Here is a 22,409-nt window from a genome sequence, read left to right on the forward strand (position 1 = left end):
AAATGAAACTAATCCATTTCAGCACAGCTGACATCCCAGAGAAAAGTAATGAGCTGAAGGACATTCACTGTCCTCTTCCTGACTCCATTCTCATTAAGAATTCATTCAGCACTCACTCTTTAGCACAACAAACACTTTTATGGATCTTGACATCACCGCAATACTGCGTAAAATTACACATTTATTACATGATCCATGTTTCCTGGTTCTTAAAGAGCAAAGGCTGCTCAGCTGCCCTCAAACAACATTAACTTAAAAAACACAGCTAATAATCTCACTAAAACAGACAGACACAAAATACATTTATTACCATTCAATGACCTTTTTCTACAGTCTCTTCAGCTTGACTTTTAGCTACAATCAGCCAGTTATGGGGTTGGTTATGTTTCTCTGGTGAACTAGAAACTGTCACTCTTGTTGCACTTTGACATGGTCCAACATCACGAAAACCACTGTAAGTGCTGACTCAAAATAAATCTTCCATTTGATTTTAACCATGCTCCTGTAATAGACCTGTAATCTGTCTAGTATTTCATACTGTGTTTCATAGACCTTTAAAAAAATATATACATAAGCATGCGCTAAACGGCCATGTACACCTGACTTTCCCAGTCTACCAGTGTCATTACAGGGCTGTGAATCATGTGATATGATGTACCAAACCCACAACAAGCAAGAACCTCAGAGTACTCATTCCACTAAACCTAAGAATTATACAGTTACTGGAGTCGGTCGACATGTACTGAGGCATGACATTTGTTTTTGTTCCGACCTACTGATTACAGTGATTGTACCAGCATAATGTCAATCCAAAGACGGGAGCAGATTTGATCTATATATAAAGCGTAATATGAGACTGCTTCAAAGTAAAGTCAAATAAAATAAGGACTGCTTCATTAAAGATATAAGAGCAGACAGAATTTGTATTTTTATGTTTATGTTGGTGTAGGACAGGACCTCCATCTTCACTCAGTCTCAATTAGACAGCTGCAGACAGAAGAAGTCGACCAGCTATCGATGCATAGTATGATGAATGTATAGCCAAACAGTATAAAGAATTCATGCAACTCTCACGTTGACCTAAAGGAATACAGTATCTGTTGTGATGAAGATATTTTGAGAAATTCAACTGTCTAATATACACTGCTAATACAGTGGCTGATATCGGGAACAAACAGATGGTCCTTGATCATTCCCAGGAACATTATATAGGAATGAGCCCACACTTTACTCTAAAATGACAATGAAATGTAATACAGTCTGATTTAAATCTAAGCTTTAGGTAACAGAACATGCTTCCTGATCTGACCATTTCTCATTCATGTGTGATAGGAAAGTAGTAATTGCACCTTAAATGCCTAATACTGGAGAATATTAGGGATTTCTGCAACACAAACACACACAACACAAGCGTTGGTAACCAACAGTAACACATAAATAAATAAAATAGCCATATGAGCTCTGCAGGGCAGAAGGGCCAGCAGGGTTCACTCAGGTCTTTCTCCACAGGAGGTGTGCCTGAAAAGCATTCCTCCTTCTTTTATAAAATGTCAATTCATCTGGGAGTGTGCAAACTCTAATGCCAAAGACAACCAAGGAAGCACGAAGTCTATTACATCCGTGTGGACTGGCTTCTGCTTCTAAGAGGGGGGAATAACAAGCCAAAGAAAAACTCCTGTTTCTGCTTGCTGACGCACCTGACTGGTTTGCTGTAACTGAGAAGGTTTGTGAGTTAAAAGTAGCCAAATGACTGAATCCACTTTAAGGTAATTAAGGGAGAGGCTACAGTACAGTCTGAATGCACATACACATGAAAATGTGTTACGGTGGGGTGGCTTTGAAGAAAGGCCTGAAAGGAGGAGTCAGGATTTTCTTTCAGTTTTTTAAAAATCTAACTATCTCTTGCTAGTTTCTCCAACATTGCCTATGCTAAAACATGTGCATTCAAATGTCAGTATGGTACTTTCTGTTCTTTTATATTCAGGCTGATAATCTATTCTATAATGACAGATGGACAAAAATCTCACACCTGAAGAATTGGCCCTATGATCAGCCAGCTGATATGAAATAATAAAATAAATGGTGACTAAATGGCAGAATTATTTAAACAAATGTTGAGGTAATTATAATTCTGATATTGTATTACAAAGTTAAGATGGTATTGCTTCATGGAAGAATTTGGCTGTTAATTGAAGTCATAATCTGAATCTTAACCTGTGACTAATTAGGATATCTAACACCTCAGGCAGGTTCAGAGATGTAAAAGTACCTGAATATCATCAGTCGGATGAGTCATTGAAAGGTCACAGTGTAAATCCAGAAATGAAAGCTGTTATTATTATACTCAGATTTTATAATTTTGATTTGTCAACATGCACTCCTCCAAAATAACTCTGGAGCTGCCAACTCACCATTATAGCTGCTCTGGGAATCTGCTGTCAACACTGATACACTGTTTTCCCAAACTCTCAAAATAGGCAATTACAGACAGTCTAAACAGGCATTTATATTTAGCATTGACAGGCTGTCCAAGAGAATGGAGCTGCAGATTAAAAATTGAAAATAAAATGTTAGTGGTGGATCTCTGTTAGAGGTATGCACACAGATAAATTGTTCAACCAAATGAATTAATAGTATGATGCTCCACATGCTGGATAGATTTATATTTTAATCCTGTTGAAGCAGATGTAAATAGTGCAGGTCTGTGCTCTGTAGACTATGAATGTATGCAATGACACCTTCTACTCTATGAAGTCCAGGTACAAACCCAAACCAGATATTATTCATACTATCAGGCACCACAGATATCTTTGCCAGGACATTCAAATAAAAGAATGATGACTTTCACCTTTAAAAAACAGTCTATGGAATCACTGATGCCTTTTTTTGTAACTTCATAGCCCAGTGACTGAACATCAAGGTTCAGTTACCGCACAGAAAAAAGGTCACAGACACACACACATACCTACACACAAATACTGGCTGTAAAGACTCTGCACTAACACAGAAAGACTTGCATCACAGGTGTAATGCACCTCATCAGCAGCATACTTCTCCTTGAAATGCTCTTTAGGAAAGATCGTGCCAATATATGCAAAACACAGAGCATCTGAGGTTGTTAAAGTCTTGAATGGTTCTAGCTGGCATTTACAGTAAATAAACTAAATACTGTGCAGCACCTGACTTGATCAACCCATTACGTTGCTGGTCATGACTGCTGACCATGTACACAGCTCTTTGAAGATCAGAGTGACTCACTCTCCCATCCAAGTAGCATAGCTTTCAGGCAGTTTGGGAACAAAAAGGATGGATTTCCCAGAGCTGACATCGATGGCTCCATAACAGTCAGCCTTGGTTACTCCAAAAGCCCAATGAAAGAAAGACTCCTGCAGCATGGAAGGAATCAGCCAGAGCATTAGTGAGGGAGATTATGAGCATCGCTAGAAGACAAAGTTAGCCAATTCTGCTCAGATTATTACATCAGAAAAAACTAAATGTTGTACTGTTGATTAGAGCAGTTAGGTTTAGGGAAGTGAACACAGAGCACAAGAAAACGCACTTCTGGGATCATGGATGGATAAATAAATGTAAGACCCTGTCCCCACCTTAGCCTCAGCCTTGCACCAGTTAACTGCAGACTACCTACCTGTCTGAAAAGGAGGTCCGTGTCCGTGCAGTACCTCTGCTTCTGCTCTCCTCCCTGCAGCACAACCACTGACTGCTGCACCACACCGTCTTTGGCTTTCAGCCCTTTGCATAGTCGGTGACGGTTCTCTGCAAACAGTGCAGCAGACACCCTCAGGGTGTCATTACCCAGCCAGAAGACAGGTCTGTAAGAACAGCAAGACCAAGGGTAGGGTGGACTAGTGGATGGAGAGTCTGACCCTGAACTGAAGGACTCTGGGCCTAGATTTGGATGGCCCTGTCGTAACTGCAGACAATCCTAAAACAACATAATTTTGTTCAGACTCTTTTCAGTCATTTAACTATACTCTAACATCCTAGTGTTTATTTAAAGCTGAAGTGGGAGGAACTTTTCTTAATGTCTTCTGACTTGACCTGGAGATGAGCAGTCCAGCCTGCCGTCAGAAACAGTTAAGACATACACAGATAGACAACCGTTTAACTGTCTTGGTTAGAAATTTCTGGTCTCTGGCCATGACTTTACTGATAAGATAACAAATACAACATATCTGATTCACCCTGGAGTGTAGCAAAGGTTAATCCAGAACCTCACAGTATTTTATGGCTCAGTGATTCCTGTATCATTCACTGTTGGCTGAGTATACAGGTGTAACTGTGCATCGAGGACAGGTCACCCCCAGTGAGGTGGTAAATGATGTTATTGAAGAAGGCAGACACAATCATGTACTACACTGCAACCCAAACACTCTGCTGGCAATAGCCCAGGAATAAAAAACTATCACTAAAAAATGTAAATATGTAAAATAAAAATGTATTATTTTGATATTGTGTCACTAAGAAACTAATTCAACTTCTAATCTTTGGTTGTACCTTGAATAACATTACAATGAACTTAACATGTTTTTCACTTGCTAGCTTGCAGGTTAACGGCATATTAGCACAAAGTTTTTTTGTTCTTCAGTTCTGTATTCACTTCTCTAAACCTAACTGCTCTAATCAACAGTACAACATTTAGTTTTTTCTGATGTAATAATCTGAGCAGAATTGGCTAACTTTGTCTTCTAGCGATGCTCATAATCTCCCTCACTAATGCTCTGGCTGATTCCTTCCATGCTGCAGGAGTCTTTCTTTCATTGGGCTTTTGGAGTAACCGAGGCTGACTGTTATGGAGCCATTGATGTGGACTCTGGGAAATCCATCCTTTTTGTTCCCAAACTGCCTGAAAGCTATGCTACTTGGATGGGAGAGTGAGTCACTCTGATCTTCAAAGAGCTGTGTACACGGCCAGCAGTCATCACCAGCTGGTCCATAGCTGTGAGATGTAACGTTTGATCAAGTCAGGTGCTACACAGTTAGATGTTTTACAGCAGTTTGTATAAAGTGCATTTATTGTAAATACCACAAAGAACCATTTAGGACTGAGTTTTGTCATCAGCAAAAACCACCTCAGACATATTTGATTATACTGATGACTGCACTTTTCCAGATCTGTGATCTAAGTCTGTGTTGGTGTCTAATAAAGACCTGCTTTACAGCCTCTGCATGTGTGTGACCTTTTTTCTGTGCAGTAACTGAGCCTTGATGTTCAGTCACAGAGTTATGAGTCACAGGAAATGACATTAGTGGCTCCATAAACCGTTTTTAAAGGTGAAAGTCTGCATTCTTTTATTTGAACCTCCAGGAAAAGATAGATGGAGAGGTCCAATATAGGTGTTGTACAATGACATTTAGTAGAACGTGACATTGCATAAATGTTTACCCCATTTGCATCTGCTGTCAAGTGCAATTAACTTAAAAAGACATGGTTTTCAGTGTTCAGTTGACAAGGCTGTCTACAGAAGGACATAAAAGAGAACAATATTCCAGAAAATGAATATTTTCACTCAAACTCATGGGAGATGTTGTTTTGCACACAGTTCTCTCAGCACTGCTTAACATGCAAACAGTTCACCTTTAGATTGTTGTTTGTGGGCAGTGTGCTTTTCATCCTCATCAAAAATACCTGGCTGACATTTATCTTTATTGTTTTTCCTGTTTGCTTCAAATCCATATCTATAATTCACATCACATTTGGGCAAGTTATTACATTTCGATTTCCTTTTTCGGGGTTTTTGTTACATGCTTCAGTGATTTTTGCAACTAATCAGCTAATTCAACATGACATCCTCACAACTACATTTAAATAATTTACTCCCAAACTATTTATGTGCAGATTGTTGCAGTTCTCCTAAAACCATCAAGCTGCTTCCTTCCCTGCACTGAAACTATAAGCATAATCCTCTCATTAAGAGTGTGGTTAGGGCACTGCATGGCTCTGAATTCAGCTCATGAAATACAATTTCTATTTTATATCAGTTCATTGACCAATTACTTTAAATTAATTTAATGTTTTGATGCACTTGTTGGTGGTTTGTTTGTTTCTTCTTGCAGCAAGAACAGACATCAGACAGCAGGAGCATCTGCCATGAAGTCTCCTTTAAAGGAATTAGTTGGTGTGTTTAATTGGTGTAATTTTATATTAATATAATTAGACTCTCATGCATACTGACTAAACTCATTCTGAATATAATTTAATAATCAATCATTCTTGCTTTTGCTTGTTCGTTATCGTTTATTGGCAGGGTTACTGTTGTTCCTCACGCACTGAAATTCTCGATGGCTTTTCGTTTTATTACCTTCCAAGTTAACAACACTCATTTGCATCCAATCATTGTGGAGTAGTTTCTTCAATCCAATTCTCACAAATCTTGGCAGTTACAGCATCTCCAGTCAGGTAATTGTGTGTCTGCCTCTTTTCTGAGATAAGAAGTTTTCAGGCACACCACCTTGAATAATCACAAAATAGGTTTAAAAAATGTCTCTATTTTAATCATCACAATACAGATACTGCAATCCTGAAGGATTTTACTTCTTGTTTCTGTGTGTGTTTGCAGCCATTTGATATAAAGCTGAAAATTGTGTTAAAAATGATGCTCAAATTGGTACATTGTCATCTAACTAAACAATAATGGAACAAACACTAACGCTAATCAAAGAATTGAACATCTATTGAGTATTTAACCTGCCCAAAGGATTCAAGGTGTCAGGATACTCGTTAAGCCTGTAAACCCCTTTAAGTGCTGGTTGATTTTAACTTTATGCAGTAGTTTAGAGGCCAGTGGATAACCTTTGATGAATAAACTATAACATTAAAGCAATATTTTAGCAATAATGTTATACAGTATTTCAATCAGCAAGGACTTCAGGTCAGTTTATTAACACTAAAAGGAGAAAATTATAATATGGTAAGCCAAAAAGAAAGCAAAAATGGTATGGTACAAAAATGTAATATTTTCTTAAAGGGTTTGCTGTAATTAAATATTCTAAATGAATTGAACTATGAAATGTAGGCCTCACTTGACTGACCACACAAATTCATGCACCCCATGCTGTGTGGCGCTTCATCAGCAGGGTGTAATATGTAACACGTTCACGCATTTTAAGCCATTTCACTACCCTGCATACACAGGAAACATCACAACAACATACAAAATTATAGTCCTTACAATGTCGCCATCATGTGGTAATGCAAAGAATGACACTGTGATAGACTCCAAAGCATGCCACCAATGCAATATATGGAGGAACATCAAATGAGACAGTAACTATTGTAAAGTAGCAGATGTAGACAATATTCTCTTCTCTGTAGGTCATTATAATTATGAATCCTGCATAGAAAGAATATGAAATGGAGAGGTAAGTGGAGTATTTTGTCAATGAACTTTTCATTGTATATTTTTCTTGCCTTTACTGTGTGAGAGGAACCAGGAAATGTGGATTTGTCATTTTACACAGTCTTGTAATGTTGTCAAGATCCATAGAAGAGTTTGAAAGTCCTTCAGCCAATTAGTGTTATATGTGATCTCTGTTGTTTCTTTTTTCTTACTTGTGCTTTCTTTCCTTTACAGCCTCTTCCACCTGACTGCTGCACTCAGGGAGGGAGGCATCACACCTTGTATCCATGTGTCTGTGGAATGTAAGGCTTTCACATGTCAGCTAGCAGCATCATTATGGATGAAGAATTTTAAGAGATTTTCGCTAATCATGCTTTGCCCTTTAGTATTAAAGGCCACGTGTAATGAATACTTCCTGGAGATTAGTGGTCGATGGATGCAAGCAATGCTCCTGTTCAAATTAAGAGTTTGAAATATGAGGAGCCACTATAAGTAATGGAAAATGAATCATTTGGTCAATCAAATAATCATCTGGTGAAATACACTATTCTAGCTGTAGTTTTGTCTGTAAATACATGGCACTAGATGTAAACATTCATAATGCTCATAGTGATTATATTTAATAAGCTTTGCTGTTGGCATTTCCTCTGGCATTAGCCAACCCTGCCTAGAGCTGCTTCATCAACAACCAAGTTGAGTTCTCCCTAGTAGTAAATAGCTGATATTTTACTATCCATATTCAACATATGAATTCATGTCTTTCCATTTTGCTTGACTGAATTGGCCTTCTACAGTCTACAATGTGTGACTGACCACTGTGTCACCGCTGTGCGCAGCTTCACATTGAGCAAGGTGACAGTGACAGTTAACGGTATAGAGCTACTTACTTATGTCTCTCACACTGTGGAGGAGACTGAGGCTTTCAAGGCTGACTTGGCAAAACCCTTCAGCTGTATCATTCATCACTGGTGAAGAATTCTCAATAACATCACACCAACACAAAGGGACAGGGACTCCATCTGAGCTGTTTGAAAACATCTGAACTCAAGGCCTACTCACTAGCTTTTTCCTGTATATGTCTCAATCCTTCTTAGTAGTTGTTATCACATTTGGCCAGGCAACAGTATAATCAATTATTTTGAAATAAATGAAATAAATCTGCAAAAAGTGTTTTGTTTTTACATTTATTCCTATTATAAAGCATAAAAAGCACATTTTAAACAGCACTGACTAGTATATATCAGCACCACAAACATATGATGAACCAAACAGTCACTATAGTCTTGACTTCTCCTCGGACAGAAGAAAATTTACTGACAGTTTGTCTTATACATGAAGCGGTCTATGTCACTGTCATTAGTGGTACTTCTCCTGTAATTCTATTAATTATGATACTGCCTTTGTCCTATGGATGAATGACTTAAATCAGAGAAATCATGTCCTCAATGTGATAATGTAAAACTGAATCTACTGAGGAATTACACAAGGAAAGCATACTTTAAAGTGCTCAAATAGTTAGTAATTTTGTTTATTTCAGAAAGTCTCAAAAACACTCAAAAAATAAAAGGCTGAACACGAGAAATGTAAAAGAAGGCAAATACAGTTTTATTAGTTGCAGTCGTATGTTGAATACTGAAGTATTCTGGTAGTTTAGTTCAACTCTTGATTGTTTGGGGGGAAATCAAGTATCACGTCATCATGTTGGCACATTCAGAAAGATTATTTGCCTGCAGAAATTGAATTACTTGCATACTTGAGTTATCCTGAACTTAAACATTGATACATATACAGTACTTATGGATGAGAGGTAAGTTTATCGTGCATGGAGGGAACTAATAACATATTATCCAAAAACAATTGAACACTTGAGAGGTACAGTGTGCAGGTTTTGTATGAAACTTAAGTGTGATATGGCAGAAAAGGCTGATTCATAAACAAGGACTTACTATTAATGTAAACCTCATTTATAACATATTAATAGTTGGAAAATACTGTCATGATTTATCTTTACAATCAAATATTAATAACATTTTATTGATAATTCAATGTATTTATGATTGGTGATTTACCAGGAATTGTGGAATGATCATCTCCCACAGAAAATATATACAGTATATATGCAGTTTGTTTCACCTCTCCAAAAATACGTTGGGGTTTTTTGACCATCTGCTTCTACCATCCAGCAGGCTGTGGAATGCCTACATTTCAGTTCAGAGGCTGTGACTGGTGGAGAGACAGCAACGGTTTTATCCCCACAGCCAAAAAGGGGCCACCGGCGGCCGATAAACCAGTGTCCTCCCCCGGGAGCCACACAAATAAATAAAGAGGACTTTTTTTCTCTTCAGTTGCTGGGAGGACTGTCTGAGAACTATTAGAAAAAGACTTTTACCATTCACTCTGTCATACATACATATATACATATTACATAGGCTGCATTTACACCTCATTGCTGTGTAGGCAAGAAAGATTTGTGACTGTTTAAGTGATCAGAGAAATCTCATTAGTGCCACAAATCATTTTTCGTATGAATCCATGCTGCGTAAAGGTTACAGCATTATGGAGGGTTTGCACAGTATTTCTTTCTTAAAAGAAACGTTTTAATTTGTCTTCAGTTGGGTGAGGTTATATATCTTTGGTCAACAAAGTGGGTGTTAAATAGTTGATTATAGGTGAGACAGCATTGACTTCATATGACATCATGTCATAAATCTGAACATTGTAGTGTAGAGAACCATATTAGAACATATACTTTCTATATGAAGTCCATCTTTACAGTTTACAGGTGCTCTCCTCTGCTTATCATGTAATCCACAATAACCATTACTGGTAAAAACTGCTCCCCTTAAAACAAAAAATAGGATGGATTCTTTATATAAAATGTTGTGGTTAAAATCCATTAAGTTTTTTGTCAGTTCCTCGGTTTGCTACGGGTCTCTCTCTCACCCCGCCAACGCTCTGTTTATCCAGTGAGTGGATTCCTGTCCTCCACTATTCTTATGTATTCCTTTCTCCTAACAGCTGTCTCCAAATGAGCCAACAGAAATGTTCCTTCTTCAGTTTCCGTCCTTGGCAATCAAAACAATTGTCTGTTTTAAGCCAGGGTCAGGCCGGTTCACTCCCCTGGCTGGCCCAGGAACAGAGTGCAAGCAGCGTGCATTGAGTCTGGCCCAACATGGAGCTGAGGGACCGTGGTAGAGACTGCTAGCTGCGGCCCCGATGAATCGACTGTCTGTGGGTCACTCGTGAACATGAAGCACAGCATGTTGTCTTGTAGTAATCATACACGCACAGGCGAGCCTGGACCACCACGTTGCAGTTAAAGTATTTATCTCTGCAGTTCTCATCTGAAACACAAAGAAAAGTTGATCTTATTTTTCTAAGCTCAACAATAAAATAGATAAATTAACCTGATAATTAGCAGTATATAGTACTAGGCTTAGCAGGGGGATGGGAGAGACTCCCCAGTACTGCTTGAATGTCTACTGTTGACTAAAGTTTGGGGTTCAGTGGCTTTCTCAAGGCACAATTTCCATTTCAAGCATTCAGAGCTGGCACAGAACATTAGTCATCTCTGCCTCATGCCAGGAGTTCCCCAGCTGGACATTACAGTCACAACAAAGTACCTTGCGTTCATAAGGATGCTAAAATCATTAGGAAAAGTCAGTAATATTCCAAAAGGGATGTTAGGGGATGACTGACCTATGTGAGGTATGCAGGGCTCTGGGTTGCAGTCCTCTTTGTCTGCAGGTTTCAGCTGCTCATCACAGCCCTCGCTGGACATCATGTCGTCAGACAGGCAGCGCACCTCACGCACACGGAAACCTCCCTCACATGTTTTTGAACACTGAAATGATAAGTCAGGTTAATAAAAATCTATCTGAAAGTTGGTCTAACTGCTGACACTTTTGCTAAAAACATTATAAAACAACAACCATAACATAATAATAAAATAAATATAGTGAAATTTTATTGCCAGTTAGAATGATTACATTTTTTGGTTGCTTTTTTTCCTGTTCTTCTGCCTTGTTGGTGAGAGTAATAAGGCCTTGCTTATCTACCAGCAAAAAGGGGAGAGGGTTTCATATCTTACTCACAGCACTCCAGTCAGTGTGGTACCACTTTGCTCCACAGGCTTTGAGGTTGCAGCTCTGCTGGCTAAGTGGCCGATCCAGAGAGGAGCATTCATACGGCGGCATGACCGTGAATCCTTCATCTGACTTTACCAGACACACCACTGACCTCTGCTGGCTGCCTGGGCCACACTCTGCAGAGCACTGGGTCACATACAGTGGCATAGACCATATGGATTCAATTACACATTGCATAAATTGAGACAGGGCAACAAATCCTGATAAGTAAATGTAAAATTACTGTAAAATCCTATATATTTAGCTACTCCAGAAAACATCCCCTAAAGCCTAGCATGACCTTCTGTCATCCTCATACCTGGCTCCAGGGGCCTGTGAACCACTCGATGCGATTCTCACATGGGCCGTTGTTGCAGACCTGAGAGTCTGCAGGCCGCTCGCTGCCACAGCCCTCCAGAGGAAGGCTGCTGATGTGGTTGGTCAAGCAGAGGACTCCCCGAGTTCGTACACCCATCCCACATTCAGCTGAGCACTGAGTAAACAAGTGGAACACACGCATGTCAAGTTCAATTTACAGTACACATACTATGAGGGCAAAATACATTCCTGGGATTAAATTTTGCCTACTTTTGAATAACCGATATTTCCACTAACTTTGTGGCTTTTCATTCCCCTCTTTGTATCCTATTGTGTTTTCATAATGCTGTACAATTAAGTGATTCGTTCTGGCAGTATGAACTTTTCTCTTGTCTACCACAGTCATCTAGTCTAGTCTAGTCATGCTGGATGCATGAAGACCCATACAATGACTACCACTGTTATTAGAAATGAATGAAAGTTACTATGCCTCCCATGGACTCTAACATTTACCCTATTTCCCCACTCGGTGTAGAACCAGCTCTTGGCACAGGCTCCCATGTCACAGTTCTCTACATCGATGGGCCGCAGATTCATGTTGCACTCCTCATCAGGAACAAAGTCGCCCACGTTGCTGACACAGCGTACCTCTCGTGACTTCTGACCCAGCCCACATGGCACCGAGCACTATGGAGACACAGGCCACATGATTTATACTGTACTGTGGAGGTAAGCACTGCTGGAGAGACTGGATTGATTCTTTATGGTTTTTAATGAGGTTTATTTAGTGCACTAATTTACTCTACAAGAACTCGGATTCTGTTTGTGTTTTTCCTAGGTGGGCTGCTTCCTTCCAGTGATTTGGAGAATTAATGTATATCTTCTGTATGTCCTCCTGAGCCTATAGGATAAATACAGTGTGTATAAAGTACCTACATATTAACTCAGTGCCTGAATGCTCACTCTGTTAACAGATTTCATTAACTTTAAAGGAGCAGTTTGATATTCTGGGGAATATGCTTTCTCTTCCTTACCGAGAGATTACAAGATCAATCTCACATATGTCCATTAAATATGAAGCAAGAGCCAGGAGATGGTCAGTTAAGCACAATACAAACAACAGGTTATATCTAAATGAATCGTTGAAATAGTTTAAACTTACCAATTTTTTGTCCACTTGGGAGCAGCAAAACAAGCAATTGACATGTCTTCACCTTTTAAGTTGAATAAAATATCGATTATAGCCGTTTTAATCTGTACAAACACCAAAATATAATAATGACAAGTTGTCTACAGGGTTTATGTGCTAGAATATTTCTTGACCCAGTGCAGTGATGACAAGAAACTAACCAATCAAGATGCTAACCATCCCCTGACTGCAGCTTCATATTTAACACCAAATACAGCACTATGTTTCCAAAGCTGTATGTCATTAAAGATGATGTATGCTAATTATAGAGACAGGTCAGAGAGGTGCAATGCAGTCACATTGTGACTGTCAGCTGTCACTCACAGAGGTCCACTCAGAGCGGATCTGCCACTCACTGCAGATCTTCAGCTGGCAGGTACTGGCAATTTCGGGCCGCTCAAGGTCTCGACAGCGGCTTGTGTGGACGTTGAGGGTGCGGTTGGCGTAAATCTGGCGACACAGGACCTGCCGGTGCTGCATGCCCAGGCCGCATGTCTTGCTGCATTCGGACCACTCTCCAATATCCCAGCTGCTCAGGGGAAATTCATAAAAGCTTGGTGTTAGGGAGGTATCCTTGACAGTGTATATTACATACATTCATATATGTACTCTGTATTATTTATTATTACTTATTATTATTTAGTTGGTTATATTGTGATTTGTTCATATGAATATATGTTTTGACCACCTATGAGGCTGTAAAAGGTTCTACCTACAAATCTTTTCAGCTCAAACTTCCAAGGAGATGAACAGAAAACAGATGTTAACATACATGGCAGACTGCACACTGCTTCTGTGAGAAGTCTAAGACAACATTTTCTTGGGTCAAACTCAGTCCTCTCAGCCAATCACAGAGCACCCAGCATTTCTGCTGCTTTTCAAACTTATAAAGGCAGATGATACTAGTGATCTTAAAATGTGACAATAATTTGAGAATACACCACTCTGATTACATCTCAGCTTATATGACTGAATACTGCTCATTGTCAAGAGACTGAAACTGAGCTGCATCCAGATAAAATCAAATTCCAGATCTGGGTAGTATATATGACGTTTTTTTTATTTGTTTATAGTCAACATTATATAAAATTAGTGTGTATACTATTTAGTGATCTTTTGTTTTGAGTGGAAACACTTAAATTTAGGAAGAAATTAACAGATCATCTTGACGAAAATGACAACGGGGAAGAATCTCCACCACTTCTTTCGGATGTCTGTAAAGCTGTGCTCAGGGGAAAAATATTGTACATTGCTTTAATTAAAATAAATAAATAAATAAAACACAGGAAAGCAAAAATTAAGTTACAAACAGAAATAAAACAATAAGAAGAGTTCCTAAAATGGGACTTGGATCACATGAGTTTTAACATCCCTGATACTCAACAAAGTTGTATGACCTAATTTCAGCCAATTAAGTCAGAAAATACGCAAGGATATAAAAAGGTGAAATTTAATTCCAATATTGAGTTTTGAGTCATGAATTGAATCAGTAAAAAGAACATCTTGCTGAGAATACTTCATCTATTTCCAGTTGAAATAAATGATAAACAACTAAACATGGGAAACATTAGTGGGAAAGAATCAGTGGGATTTCAATCCAGTTGAGGTTTTTTTTTTTTAGATTACTAGGCAAGAAGGAAAGAAATCAAAGACAGCATGTCAGGGTAGATTACAATTCAGGCAAATTAGAAACTTTACTATTAGAAACATAAATATAACAAATAATAAATGGATTCATTTGAGTTTGAAAACATGGCTAAGCATTGCATAAAAGTTTGCTTGCTCAGAGAAATAAAGACTCTGAAATGGTGCTCACATTACTTTATCTTGAATAAATGAAACTTTAGCTATAAGAGAGGCTAATCGAGGCCTCTCTTCATGTTGTACCCTTTCTAACCGGGGGTCAGTGAGCAGTTTTGGGGCATTGAAGAGACACTGAAGGGGCATATATTGCTTCAACAGCAGCAACTTTTTTTTTTATTTCTTCACACATTAACAGATCTATACCAAAGAGCCAAAGAGTGTTTGAAAATGACCTGTTATTACAGCCAACAGGGTGGACACAGGGCTTAGAATAATCTCAAGACTGTATAAGAGATTATTTAAGGAGTTTAAATAACAACAGCACCTACATTAAACAAAAATGGGCAAGAAACTTACTGCATTACTGAGGAAGTCTGAACAAGTATTGTGAATTCCATTGGAAGATAAGATATCAAGCTCAAACTCTTAAAGAGCATTTGGCTTATCTGATATTTCATTACACCACTGACAGCAGTCTCATAACTCCCAGGTTCTCTGGAATTATGGGACTATGTGGTTCCCAGGAAGAAAACCATTATCACTTGTAAGATCTACACTGAATTACTGACAATATTTGGCAGGAAAACTGCTTTCAAATGGGATAAAGTACTCTTTGGGTTTCTACATTTAACATCTACAAATCAAATCAAAACAAAGCACCTGTTTGGTATTAAAGTGCAGTTTATAGAAGAATGATATGATATTATTTATGAAATCTTGGTAATTAAAAAAATCACATTGTCTGTGAGACTACAGAAAACTATAGTTGAGGAGATTTGGGAAAACTAGAAAATGTTTAGTGGCCTTTAACGCCCTTCTTTTGTTTAACTTTTTTGCAATTTCTTTTTCTTCTTCAGTCTTTGTGTTAAATGGAAACGCCCGATGTTGGAAAAATGGATCAGTGTTTAATATTATCAAACAGTGTTGTTAAAATGTGACTCTAAATAAAATGGTATTTGAGGACAGAAAAGTGTGGTCTCTCACAAGGCTGGGCATGGCTGCAGGTTGCAGGCTTCTTCCTGTGGAGTTGGTCTGCTGCTGCTATCACACAAAGCATCTGATACTTGGACATGATTCAGCCGGGAGACACAGTGAAAGATGGAGTATCTGAATCCTAAAAAACACACAAATCAGATATTTAATTAAAGCACTGAACCCTATTTGAAATATAAAAAAAGGTTGTGTGTGTGTATCCAACTAACACACAACCATGTCTGGCTGATTTTTGGTGATAATGTAAAAACTAAAGTTTCTTTGGCTTCAATTGCAAGTCACTCTGTATGTCTGCAACTGAAAACCTCAAATAGTTTGCCTGACCTTTACCACAGGAAGCGCTGCACTCTGTAGCGCCAGCCAGTTTCCAGTTGTACTCTCTCACGCGTCTGGGTGGCTGGACGACAGGCACCTGATTGTCAGGGAGACGAGGAGGGTCCCTCCCCGCACCTGCTGGATTGAAGTTTTCCTGGTGATTGTTGCTGTGATGGTCGTATCCACCCTGCCCATTCACAGTGTTCCCTAAGACATTGACACCAGAGTTTAGACATACTATGAAATGTAACAATAGGTTAGAGTCAGTGTTAAATTGACTGCTTGATGCCGATGGTTAAAAAACAGTTAGGGGGGTACAAAGAAGGTCTCGTTTACCTTCTGTTCCGTGGTTTGGTTGCTGAGGGCTGACTGGATTTTCAAAGGGCACAATGTACTCATAGTGAACACCAGGATTTGGCTGCTGGAAGATCATCTGAGGCAAAGTAGATGAAACTAAGTAATCATAAAATAATACTCTCGACACTTCAGATATTCAAAGAATGTTCTTCTAAAATGTGATACCTGCTCTGAAAGGTGATCATACAATGACAACCCTTTGTTTCTCTGAGAACGAGAGACACTACTGTACAAATCTAGAGGTCTCATTTGATTTGTTACGTACATAAACATCCAGGACCTCATTGGTGGGCCCTTCAGCGAGAAAGGACTCCCCTGCTGTGCTCCTGATTTCATTGGGTCGCCGGTAGGTGAACATGGTCCCTCCTCCCTCGTACTTCCCTGGTCGGTCAATGGCCCAGTTTCCATTAATGATGGATCGGCCTGATCGGCTTCGGAGAGCTGGGAGAGACAGAGAGAACCGCACAATCACCACTGGCAGCCCTGAGCCCCAAACGAAAAGGAAAATACTGCCACAACCTCTTCCACATAATTATTGTTTTATATAAAACCATTTAGGCATAATGAGAACTGTAGTATACTGACACTGACTTCCTCCACCCAAAAAAGTAATTATACTTAACGGAATAAATGCTCTCACGTGCACTTTCAAAGCAATGTCCTTTATAAACGTGACAATCTGTTTGTGCTGGCAAATCTTTCATGCAAATCCTGTAACAAAATCTCCCAAGATGTTTTCCACTGATTTCATGGATTAAGTACAAGAGGCCATTAGAAAAGCATTAGAAGCGTAACATTAGACAGGCTTGTAAAAGAGTGTTTGGACAACTAAAAGCACATTAGAGATGCACAGTGTAGAACAGAGGCCTATTGAGGAAAAATCAGGGACATGGTGAGGATACAGGTGACTCCTGATAGACTCCTGCAGTTGTCTCATATTCTCGTTTGCATTGTACAACCTAATTATTGGTAAAAATGTCACCACCAGGAATGTACAACTTCATTTGGACTCCTGTATAATTATATAGGATGTTTTACAGTTTCTTACATTGTGAAGGCCATTGTCCACCTTTCCTTTTTTGTTGTCTAAAATGATCCCACAGGAACATAATCCATGTGTAACACTAAGTTACTGAATCTTGCAGAACGATCACATAAATCTGTGTACCTGTGTGTATAAAAATGGTCAGTAAAAAAAAAAAAACAGAGCATACTTGGCATCCAAGTAGTTGGGATCTGAAAGGTCCTTACACTGTTCCTAGTTACAGATTGGTGAAATTCCTTACCTTAATTAAAAAGGATGGTGAGGCTTTAGGGGTAAGATCCTCTAATGAAAGCATGTTTATGCACTTTCCTCAAGGGAAGTGACCGTGGGGGTGAAATCAGGGCTGTTTCCCTCTTCCTCCGAACCTACTGCTGAGTTGGGGCATGGCTCTCATTAAACAATGTCTGGCATTCCAATAGTCACTTCTGAAAATAACCCACTACTGTGTCCCCACTCTTGCACCTCTATAAAGTCGCCAATTATTTGTGTAGTGCGCTTCACGCAAAGGCTCCAATGAAAGGCGGCACCGCAGTGGTGGGTGGTAATATATGCTGCACGCTGGAATAATCCTGAAAAAGTGACACCACCCCCTGGTTGATCTGCCTCTTCAGACAAATCTAATTATTTTTACAAGCAGCTGCTGTTTGCACAGCTGGAACTAGTAGAGTTGTCAAATGTCAATGTATCCAGTAACAAACATTTCTTACATTGATCATTTAATTATTTCAACAATGCCCCTTTATGAACTTTTTGCTCGACGTGTGTCACACTTTTAATCTGTAACGTAATACTGTATGTTGTGGATGGAGATTTCCATTTCTTCTGCATGTGTTTTGAGTGAAGGCAGAGCTAATGTAACCCTGGGTGGAGGTAGCTAAATTAACTGCGACAGAACACAAGTACTCTAGAAAACACTGCGAGGCCTGTATGAAATATTGTTGAGTTGAAATATAATAGTACCCACGATTTACCAGCTAAGAATAGAAAATAGAAGTGGGATATCCATCAATACCACTGCCTCAAAGACTTCTCCACATGCAGACATTTCTGGCATTCAGCTTTTTGGACTGTACCTTGCTTTTGACTAAAAACTCTTCAAGAATGCAATTTCAAGCATCACTTGCTGCTCAGACTGTTGAACAACAAAAAACCCTGTTCTCAGGCAAACTAATAGATGCCAACACAGTATTATTATAGCATGATTTTATCACACTAACATCCTGCTAAGGAACTATCTCTGTTGGATTTTCTCCAAGTGTATATCATTCAGCCAACTCACGTGGATTGAATTATTATGTGAATGCAAAATATGTGCAGCACTGATATTTGGCATCTAAGCTCTAACCTCACCCCATCCCAACCTGTAAGCAGATGCTGGGGTGGATGTGGGGCTTTTGAAATGCTGTATGAACGGCAGAAGCAGCGGCAGAATATATAGCAAGTGGTGACATAGCTTTCAGGAGAGCGATGAGGCAGCAGGCATGACAGCAAAAGAGTGAGAGCTGACATTTTAAGTACCAACATAATGCAAAGGATTTTTTCATCCGAACAAAGCAAACCAGTCCTGAGCAAGAACACAGAGCTGCTTTAATTAGCTCAAGTGTTGTGAAACTACAAACATGTTTTCAAAAAGTGTCTCTTTCCTACCTAGATAGTTTCTGCTCTTCACCATTTCTGTGACGTTGATCTTGGTGGCTCCCTCCGGGATCTCCAATATCTTGTGGTAGCCAATCTTGGTTAAACTGTGTTTAAACACTCCGGAGACCAGCCTGCAGGTTGTGTTGTCGCCTCCACACACACCACACTTGTCCATCACCTTTCCTGATCCAAGATAGTCATCGCAGCCTAAACTCTGTGGGACAGAGGAGAAAAAGGTTTAAGTGTGAAGGGAAAAGCTTTACAGAGTTAAACAGCTGTAGATAAAGTGTCAAAGTGTGCACTAAAAGTGTTCAATAAAATAGTTGTTTAAGATTAACTGGATGTGTACAAGTACAGTACAACTATTTTAATTAGGATAAACGAAGCTATGCTAAATCGCACCGTAACCTCCCATCATTAACAATAATAGAATAACTAATTAGCAGGGATTTTGTTTTTTTTGTTACGAGGCACCATTTTGGCATGACTGTCTTTGAACTGATCCCAGAATTTCCTTTCTAAATCTCCAGGGTGTGAGTTTTCACTGTGTCACATTGGTGGTAATGATTTAAAGGAAACCTGGGCACAGTAAAAATAGAACAGTTAACATCAGCAGTCCATAAATTCACTCAAACCAGCAGTAAAAGCAACTCGCCGTGCAAACAGGTGGTGGAGCAGCCAAAAGTGGTCCCAGTGAGCTACCGTACACTCAGACACACCGGGCTGTGGTTATTGCAGAGCCAGGGTAAGTCCCAAACAGACCACCGTCACCAATAAGGAAACCAATAGAGTGGGCATCATGGGGGGGCTTCCGTGTCGATTCCCTAATTGAAACTGATGTATTCATCTTGCTCTGTCTTCTAATGCAAACATATTTCCCTCAGAGCTAATACGTGAACTGGGACCCAACATTCATAAAAATACATGCCAACTTAAATAACTTCCTCAACAACATAGACCAATATAGGGCTGCCGAGCTTTACATGTGGTGATGAGGTGCCAAACCAAACTCTTAAGATGAATGACATAAACAAACCTACAGGAAATGTATAATAAGTCATAAAAATGTGGTCATCACCATGGGTCTAGCTCTACAAGAGCGGCCGTAAGTCAGGTGCAGGTCAGTGGGTAGACAGAGAGCAAGGAGAGGACAAGGAGAGGTGAAGAAAAGTAAAGGAATGAGAAGCAGAATAAAGCGAGGTATAGCAGGAGATATGGAGTGGAAAATGGTGGCCAAGGGTGGACTGAGGCAGTTGGGGCTAACTCAAGAGGAGTGTCTGGCTCTCTCCCACCCGCAGCAGCTCATTCTGTTCTGGGCCAAAACACCACCTGGGCCAAAACAAACATGAAATGCCTCCTTCCACACAGGAAATAAGTGATGAGAGAAAAGAACAGCAAACTAAGAGAGCTGAAAAAAAAAAACTGCCAAATGCTTCTGTGGTCAGTGTGGAATTATGTTACAGTATAGTGCATGGGGCTGGATAAAGCCAGGATAAAAATCACTAAGCATAACACGAAAATATTGAAGGAAAAACTTCTGCATTTCATGACCTCACTTTATAGATGAGTGTATAAAAATCAACTCAAAATATTATGGGTGGGGATAGAGGAATACATTATGCGTGGTAAAAACAAATTTGGGGCTTTCTGAGAAGCTACAGTCTGCTGTGGAAAACAACTATTAGTGACATGACTCCCAACTCCTCCGCGTCTCCATTTTCTCCATAAATTCTTTCAAACTAAAACAACACAATTATAGCAGCTAGGCTGCTTTCGCCTGAAAAGGGGAAAAATGTTCCTCTCATAAAACAGATGCTGACACGGTGAAAGGTTATCTATGGCCATTTGGATGGGAAAATGTCTGAATCAATAATGTAGGGGTGGAGAATAGGCAGTGAAATTTATTGACCCAAAATCTGAAATGTCAATGCAATATCATATGACTGTGGATTTAAAAACACACAAGGTTTTTGTTCTTCTAATATGGGAAGAGCCAAGAGGTTTTATGCTTAAACACAGGATGCATTACAGAGTTATGGGACTACTTGATATCTAGCGTTCTGGACATTTGCACCATTAAAATCACTAAACTGTCAAGACAAACTTTTCATCTTACCAGTAGCATGCTGCACAAAATACTAACATCCTAATCTGTCTTTAAATAATCCCCCAAATTGTCACATCTGTCCTCCTGGCTGTCTCTGACAAATGTGACCTCAAGTGTGAACCCATCAAAATGAGGTGTTGTTGGTGTCAGGACACATGAACACAGCCAGAGCTCAGCAAAGAATCTCATTAACTCTTTGCAGCAGAACTCAAACAAAAATCTCATTGTGGTTGATTTGGAGTCCAGTTTCTTTAATGCTTTTTTTCACCTTCTCTCTGTGGGTGGCTTGTGCCATCTGGTAAGGGAAATCGCCCTGTTTTGTGGAAATATAACAGGATTTTTTAAATGTTGCTAAAGCCCACCTTCATCTGGAAATGGTTACATGTGTCAGGACGGTAGATTCGACTCCAACTTGTGAACACTGAAAACAACAAAATCTTAAAGTAAATCCTGATGTTATTGTCTTACAAGAAGCAGCTGCATTAAACTCATCATATTGCAGAGTTTTTGTAACACACGGAACTCAGACACAGCCAAAGGCACATGTCAGTGGAGGTTCCTTCCCAGAAAACACAACACGGCGTTTAGAATTAGACACAGACGTCTTGAGAGGTGAGTTTTAGTCTCTTTCTTAGTGAACTACAACAATGGTAGAACTTTCACCACCAGATACTCTAAACTTGTGGTCTAGACCGCCAGAGTTGACCCACAGTGGGCAGTGTCACAGTTATTAGCTGCCAAGTGAACTGTGACTTGTAGGACAAATGTCAACTTTTACACATAAAAGGAGGGAGCTTGATCCTAAAATAAATATTAGAAAAAATGTAAACATATTTCTGGGGTCATTGGATATTTGGGGCCTTACAAATAGAAGGAAGTCACTTCCACTTGTATTTTCCTTAACCTCTTTAACTTCTTTTACATCAAGGCCTATGGCAAAGCCATTACATGTCTTGTGCTACTCACAAATGCCTTAATTTGCCGTTTGAGTAGTACTACATGTGTTTAAGGAGATTAAAAAAAAAAAGAAGAAGATAGTATTCTGAAGCAGGATTATTTGTGGCCACTTCGGGGGAAACCAAACATTAAAGCTGTAGGCTGTAAAACCTAAACAATGCACATAAGGACACTAAAACGCTCTGAAGAGCTAAGAGTAACA

At 39.4% G+C, this 22,409-nt stretch overlaps 2 protein-coding genes across 3 annotated transcripts in view; both read right to left on the minus strand.

Moving 5' to 3' along the window:
• Nucleotides 1–2,930: 2,930 nt before the first annotated feature.
• Nucleotides 2,931–4,368, minus strand: LOC113746304 (xaa-Pro dipeptidase-like). The gene is made up of 4 exons (XM_027281358.1): nucleotides 4,274–4,368; nucleotides 3,647–3,830; nucleotides 3,259–3,386; nucleotides 2,931–3,081 (listed from the first exon to the last, which is right to left on the minus strand). Exons 1-4 carry the CDS (start codon nucleotides 4,366–4,368, stop codon nucleotides 2,946–2,948), a joined length of 543 nt encoding a protein of 180 aa, XP_027137159.1. The 3' UTR covers nucleotides 2,931–2,945.
• Nucleotides 4,369–8,702: 4,334 nt separating this feature from the next.
• The window catches only part of thsd4 (thrombospondin type 1 domain containing 4), a 41,880-nt gene continuing 28,173 nt past the window's right edge, over nucleotides 8,703–22,409 (minus strand). For both annotated transcript variants that reach the window (XM_019271509.2, XM_019271508.2), the window contains exons 8-18: nucleotides 19,153–19,357; nucleotides 16,726–16,901; nucleotides 16,440–16,536; nucleotides 16,113–16,310; nucleotides 15,780–15,909; nucleotides 13,317–13,521; nucleotides 12,317–12,490; nucleotides 11,805–11,978; nucleotides 11,453–11,632; nucleotides 11,058–11,202; nucleotides 8,703–10,702 (exon numbers count right to left, since the gene is read on the minus strand). In XM_019271509.2, the coding sequence (XP_019127054.1) occupies nucleotides 10,560–10,702; nucleotides 11,058–11,202; nucleotides 11,453–11,632; nucleotides 11,805–11,978; nucleotides 12,317–12,490; nucleotides 13,317–13,521; nucleotides 15,780–15,909; nucleotides 16,113–16,310; nucleotides 16,440–16,536; nucleotides 16,726–16,901; nucleotides 19,153–19,357 (1,827 nt within the window). In that variant the 3' untranslated portion in view covers nucleotides 8,703–10,559. The remainder of the gene's footprint in view (nucleotides 10,703–11,057; nucleotides 11,203–11,452; nucleotides 11,633–11,804; nucleotides 11,979–12,316; nucleotides 12,491–13,316; nucleotides 13,522–15,779; nucleotides 15,910–16,112; nucleotides 16,311–16,439; nucleotides 16,537–16,725; nucleotides 16,902–19,152; nucleotides 19,358–22,409) is intronic.

This window comes from Larimichthys crocea, chromosome VIII (genome assembly GCF_000972845.2).
Source record: "Larimichthys crocea isolate SSNF chromosome VIII, L_crocea_2.0, whole genome shotgun sequence".
NCBI classification, from domain to species: domain Eukaryota; kingdom Metazoa; phylum Chordata; class Actinopteri; family Sciaenidae; genus Larimichthys; species Larimichthys crocea.

What these genes read in the sequence shown, in the direction of transcription:
- LOC113746304 (XM_027281358.1), bottom strand. Translation starts at nt 4,368, where the DNA reads ATGATTGTGTCTGCCTTCTTCAATAACATCATTTACCACCTCACTGGG. An exon ending in CGGACCTCCTTTTCAGACAG is followed by an intron (nt 3,387 to 3,646) that starts GTAGGTAGTCTG and finishes TCCATGCTGCAG; the next exon opens with GAGTCTTTCTTTCATTGGGC. An exon ending in TATGCTACTTGGATGGGAGA is followed by an intron (nt 3,082 to 3,258) that starts GTGAGTCACTCT and finishes ATATATTGGCAC; the next exon opens with GATCTTTCCTAAAGAGCATT.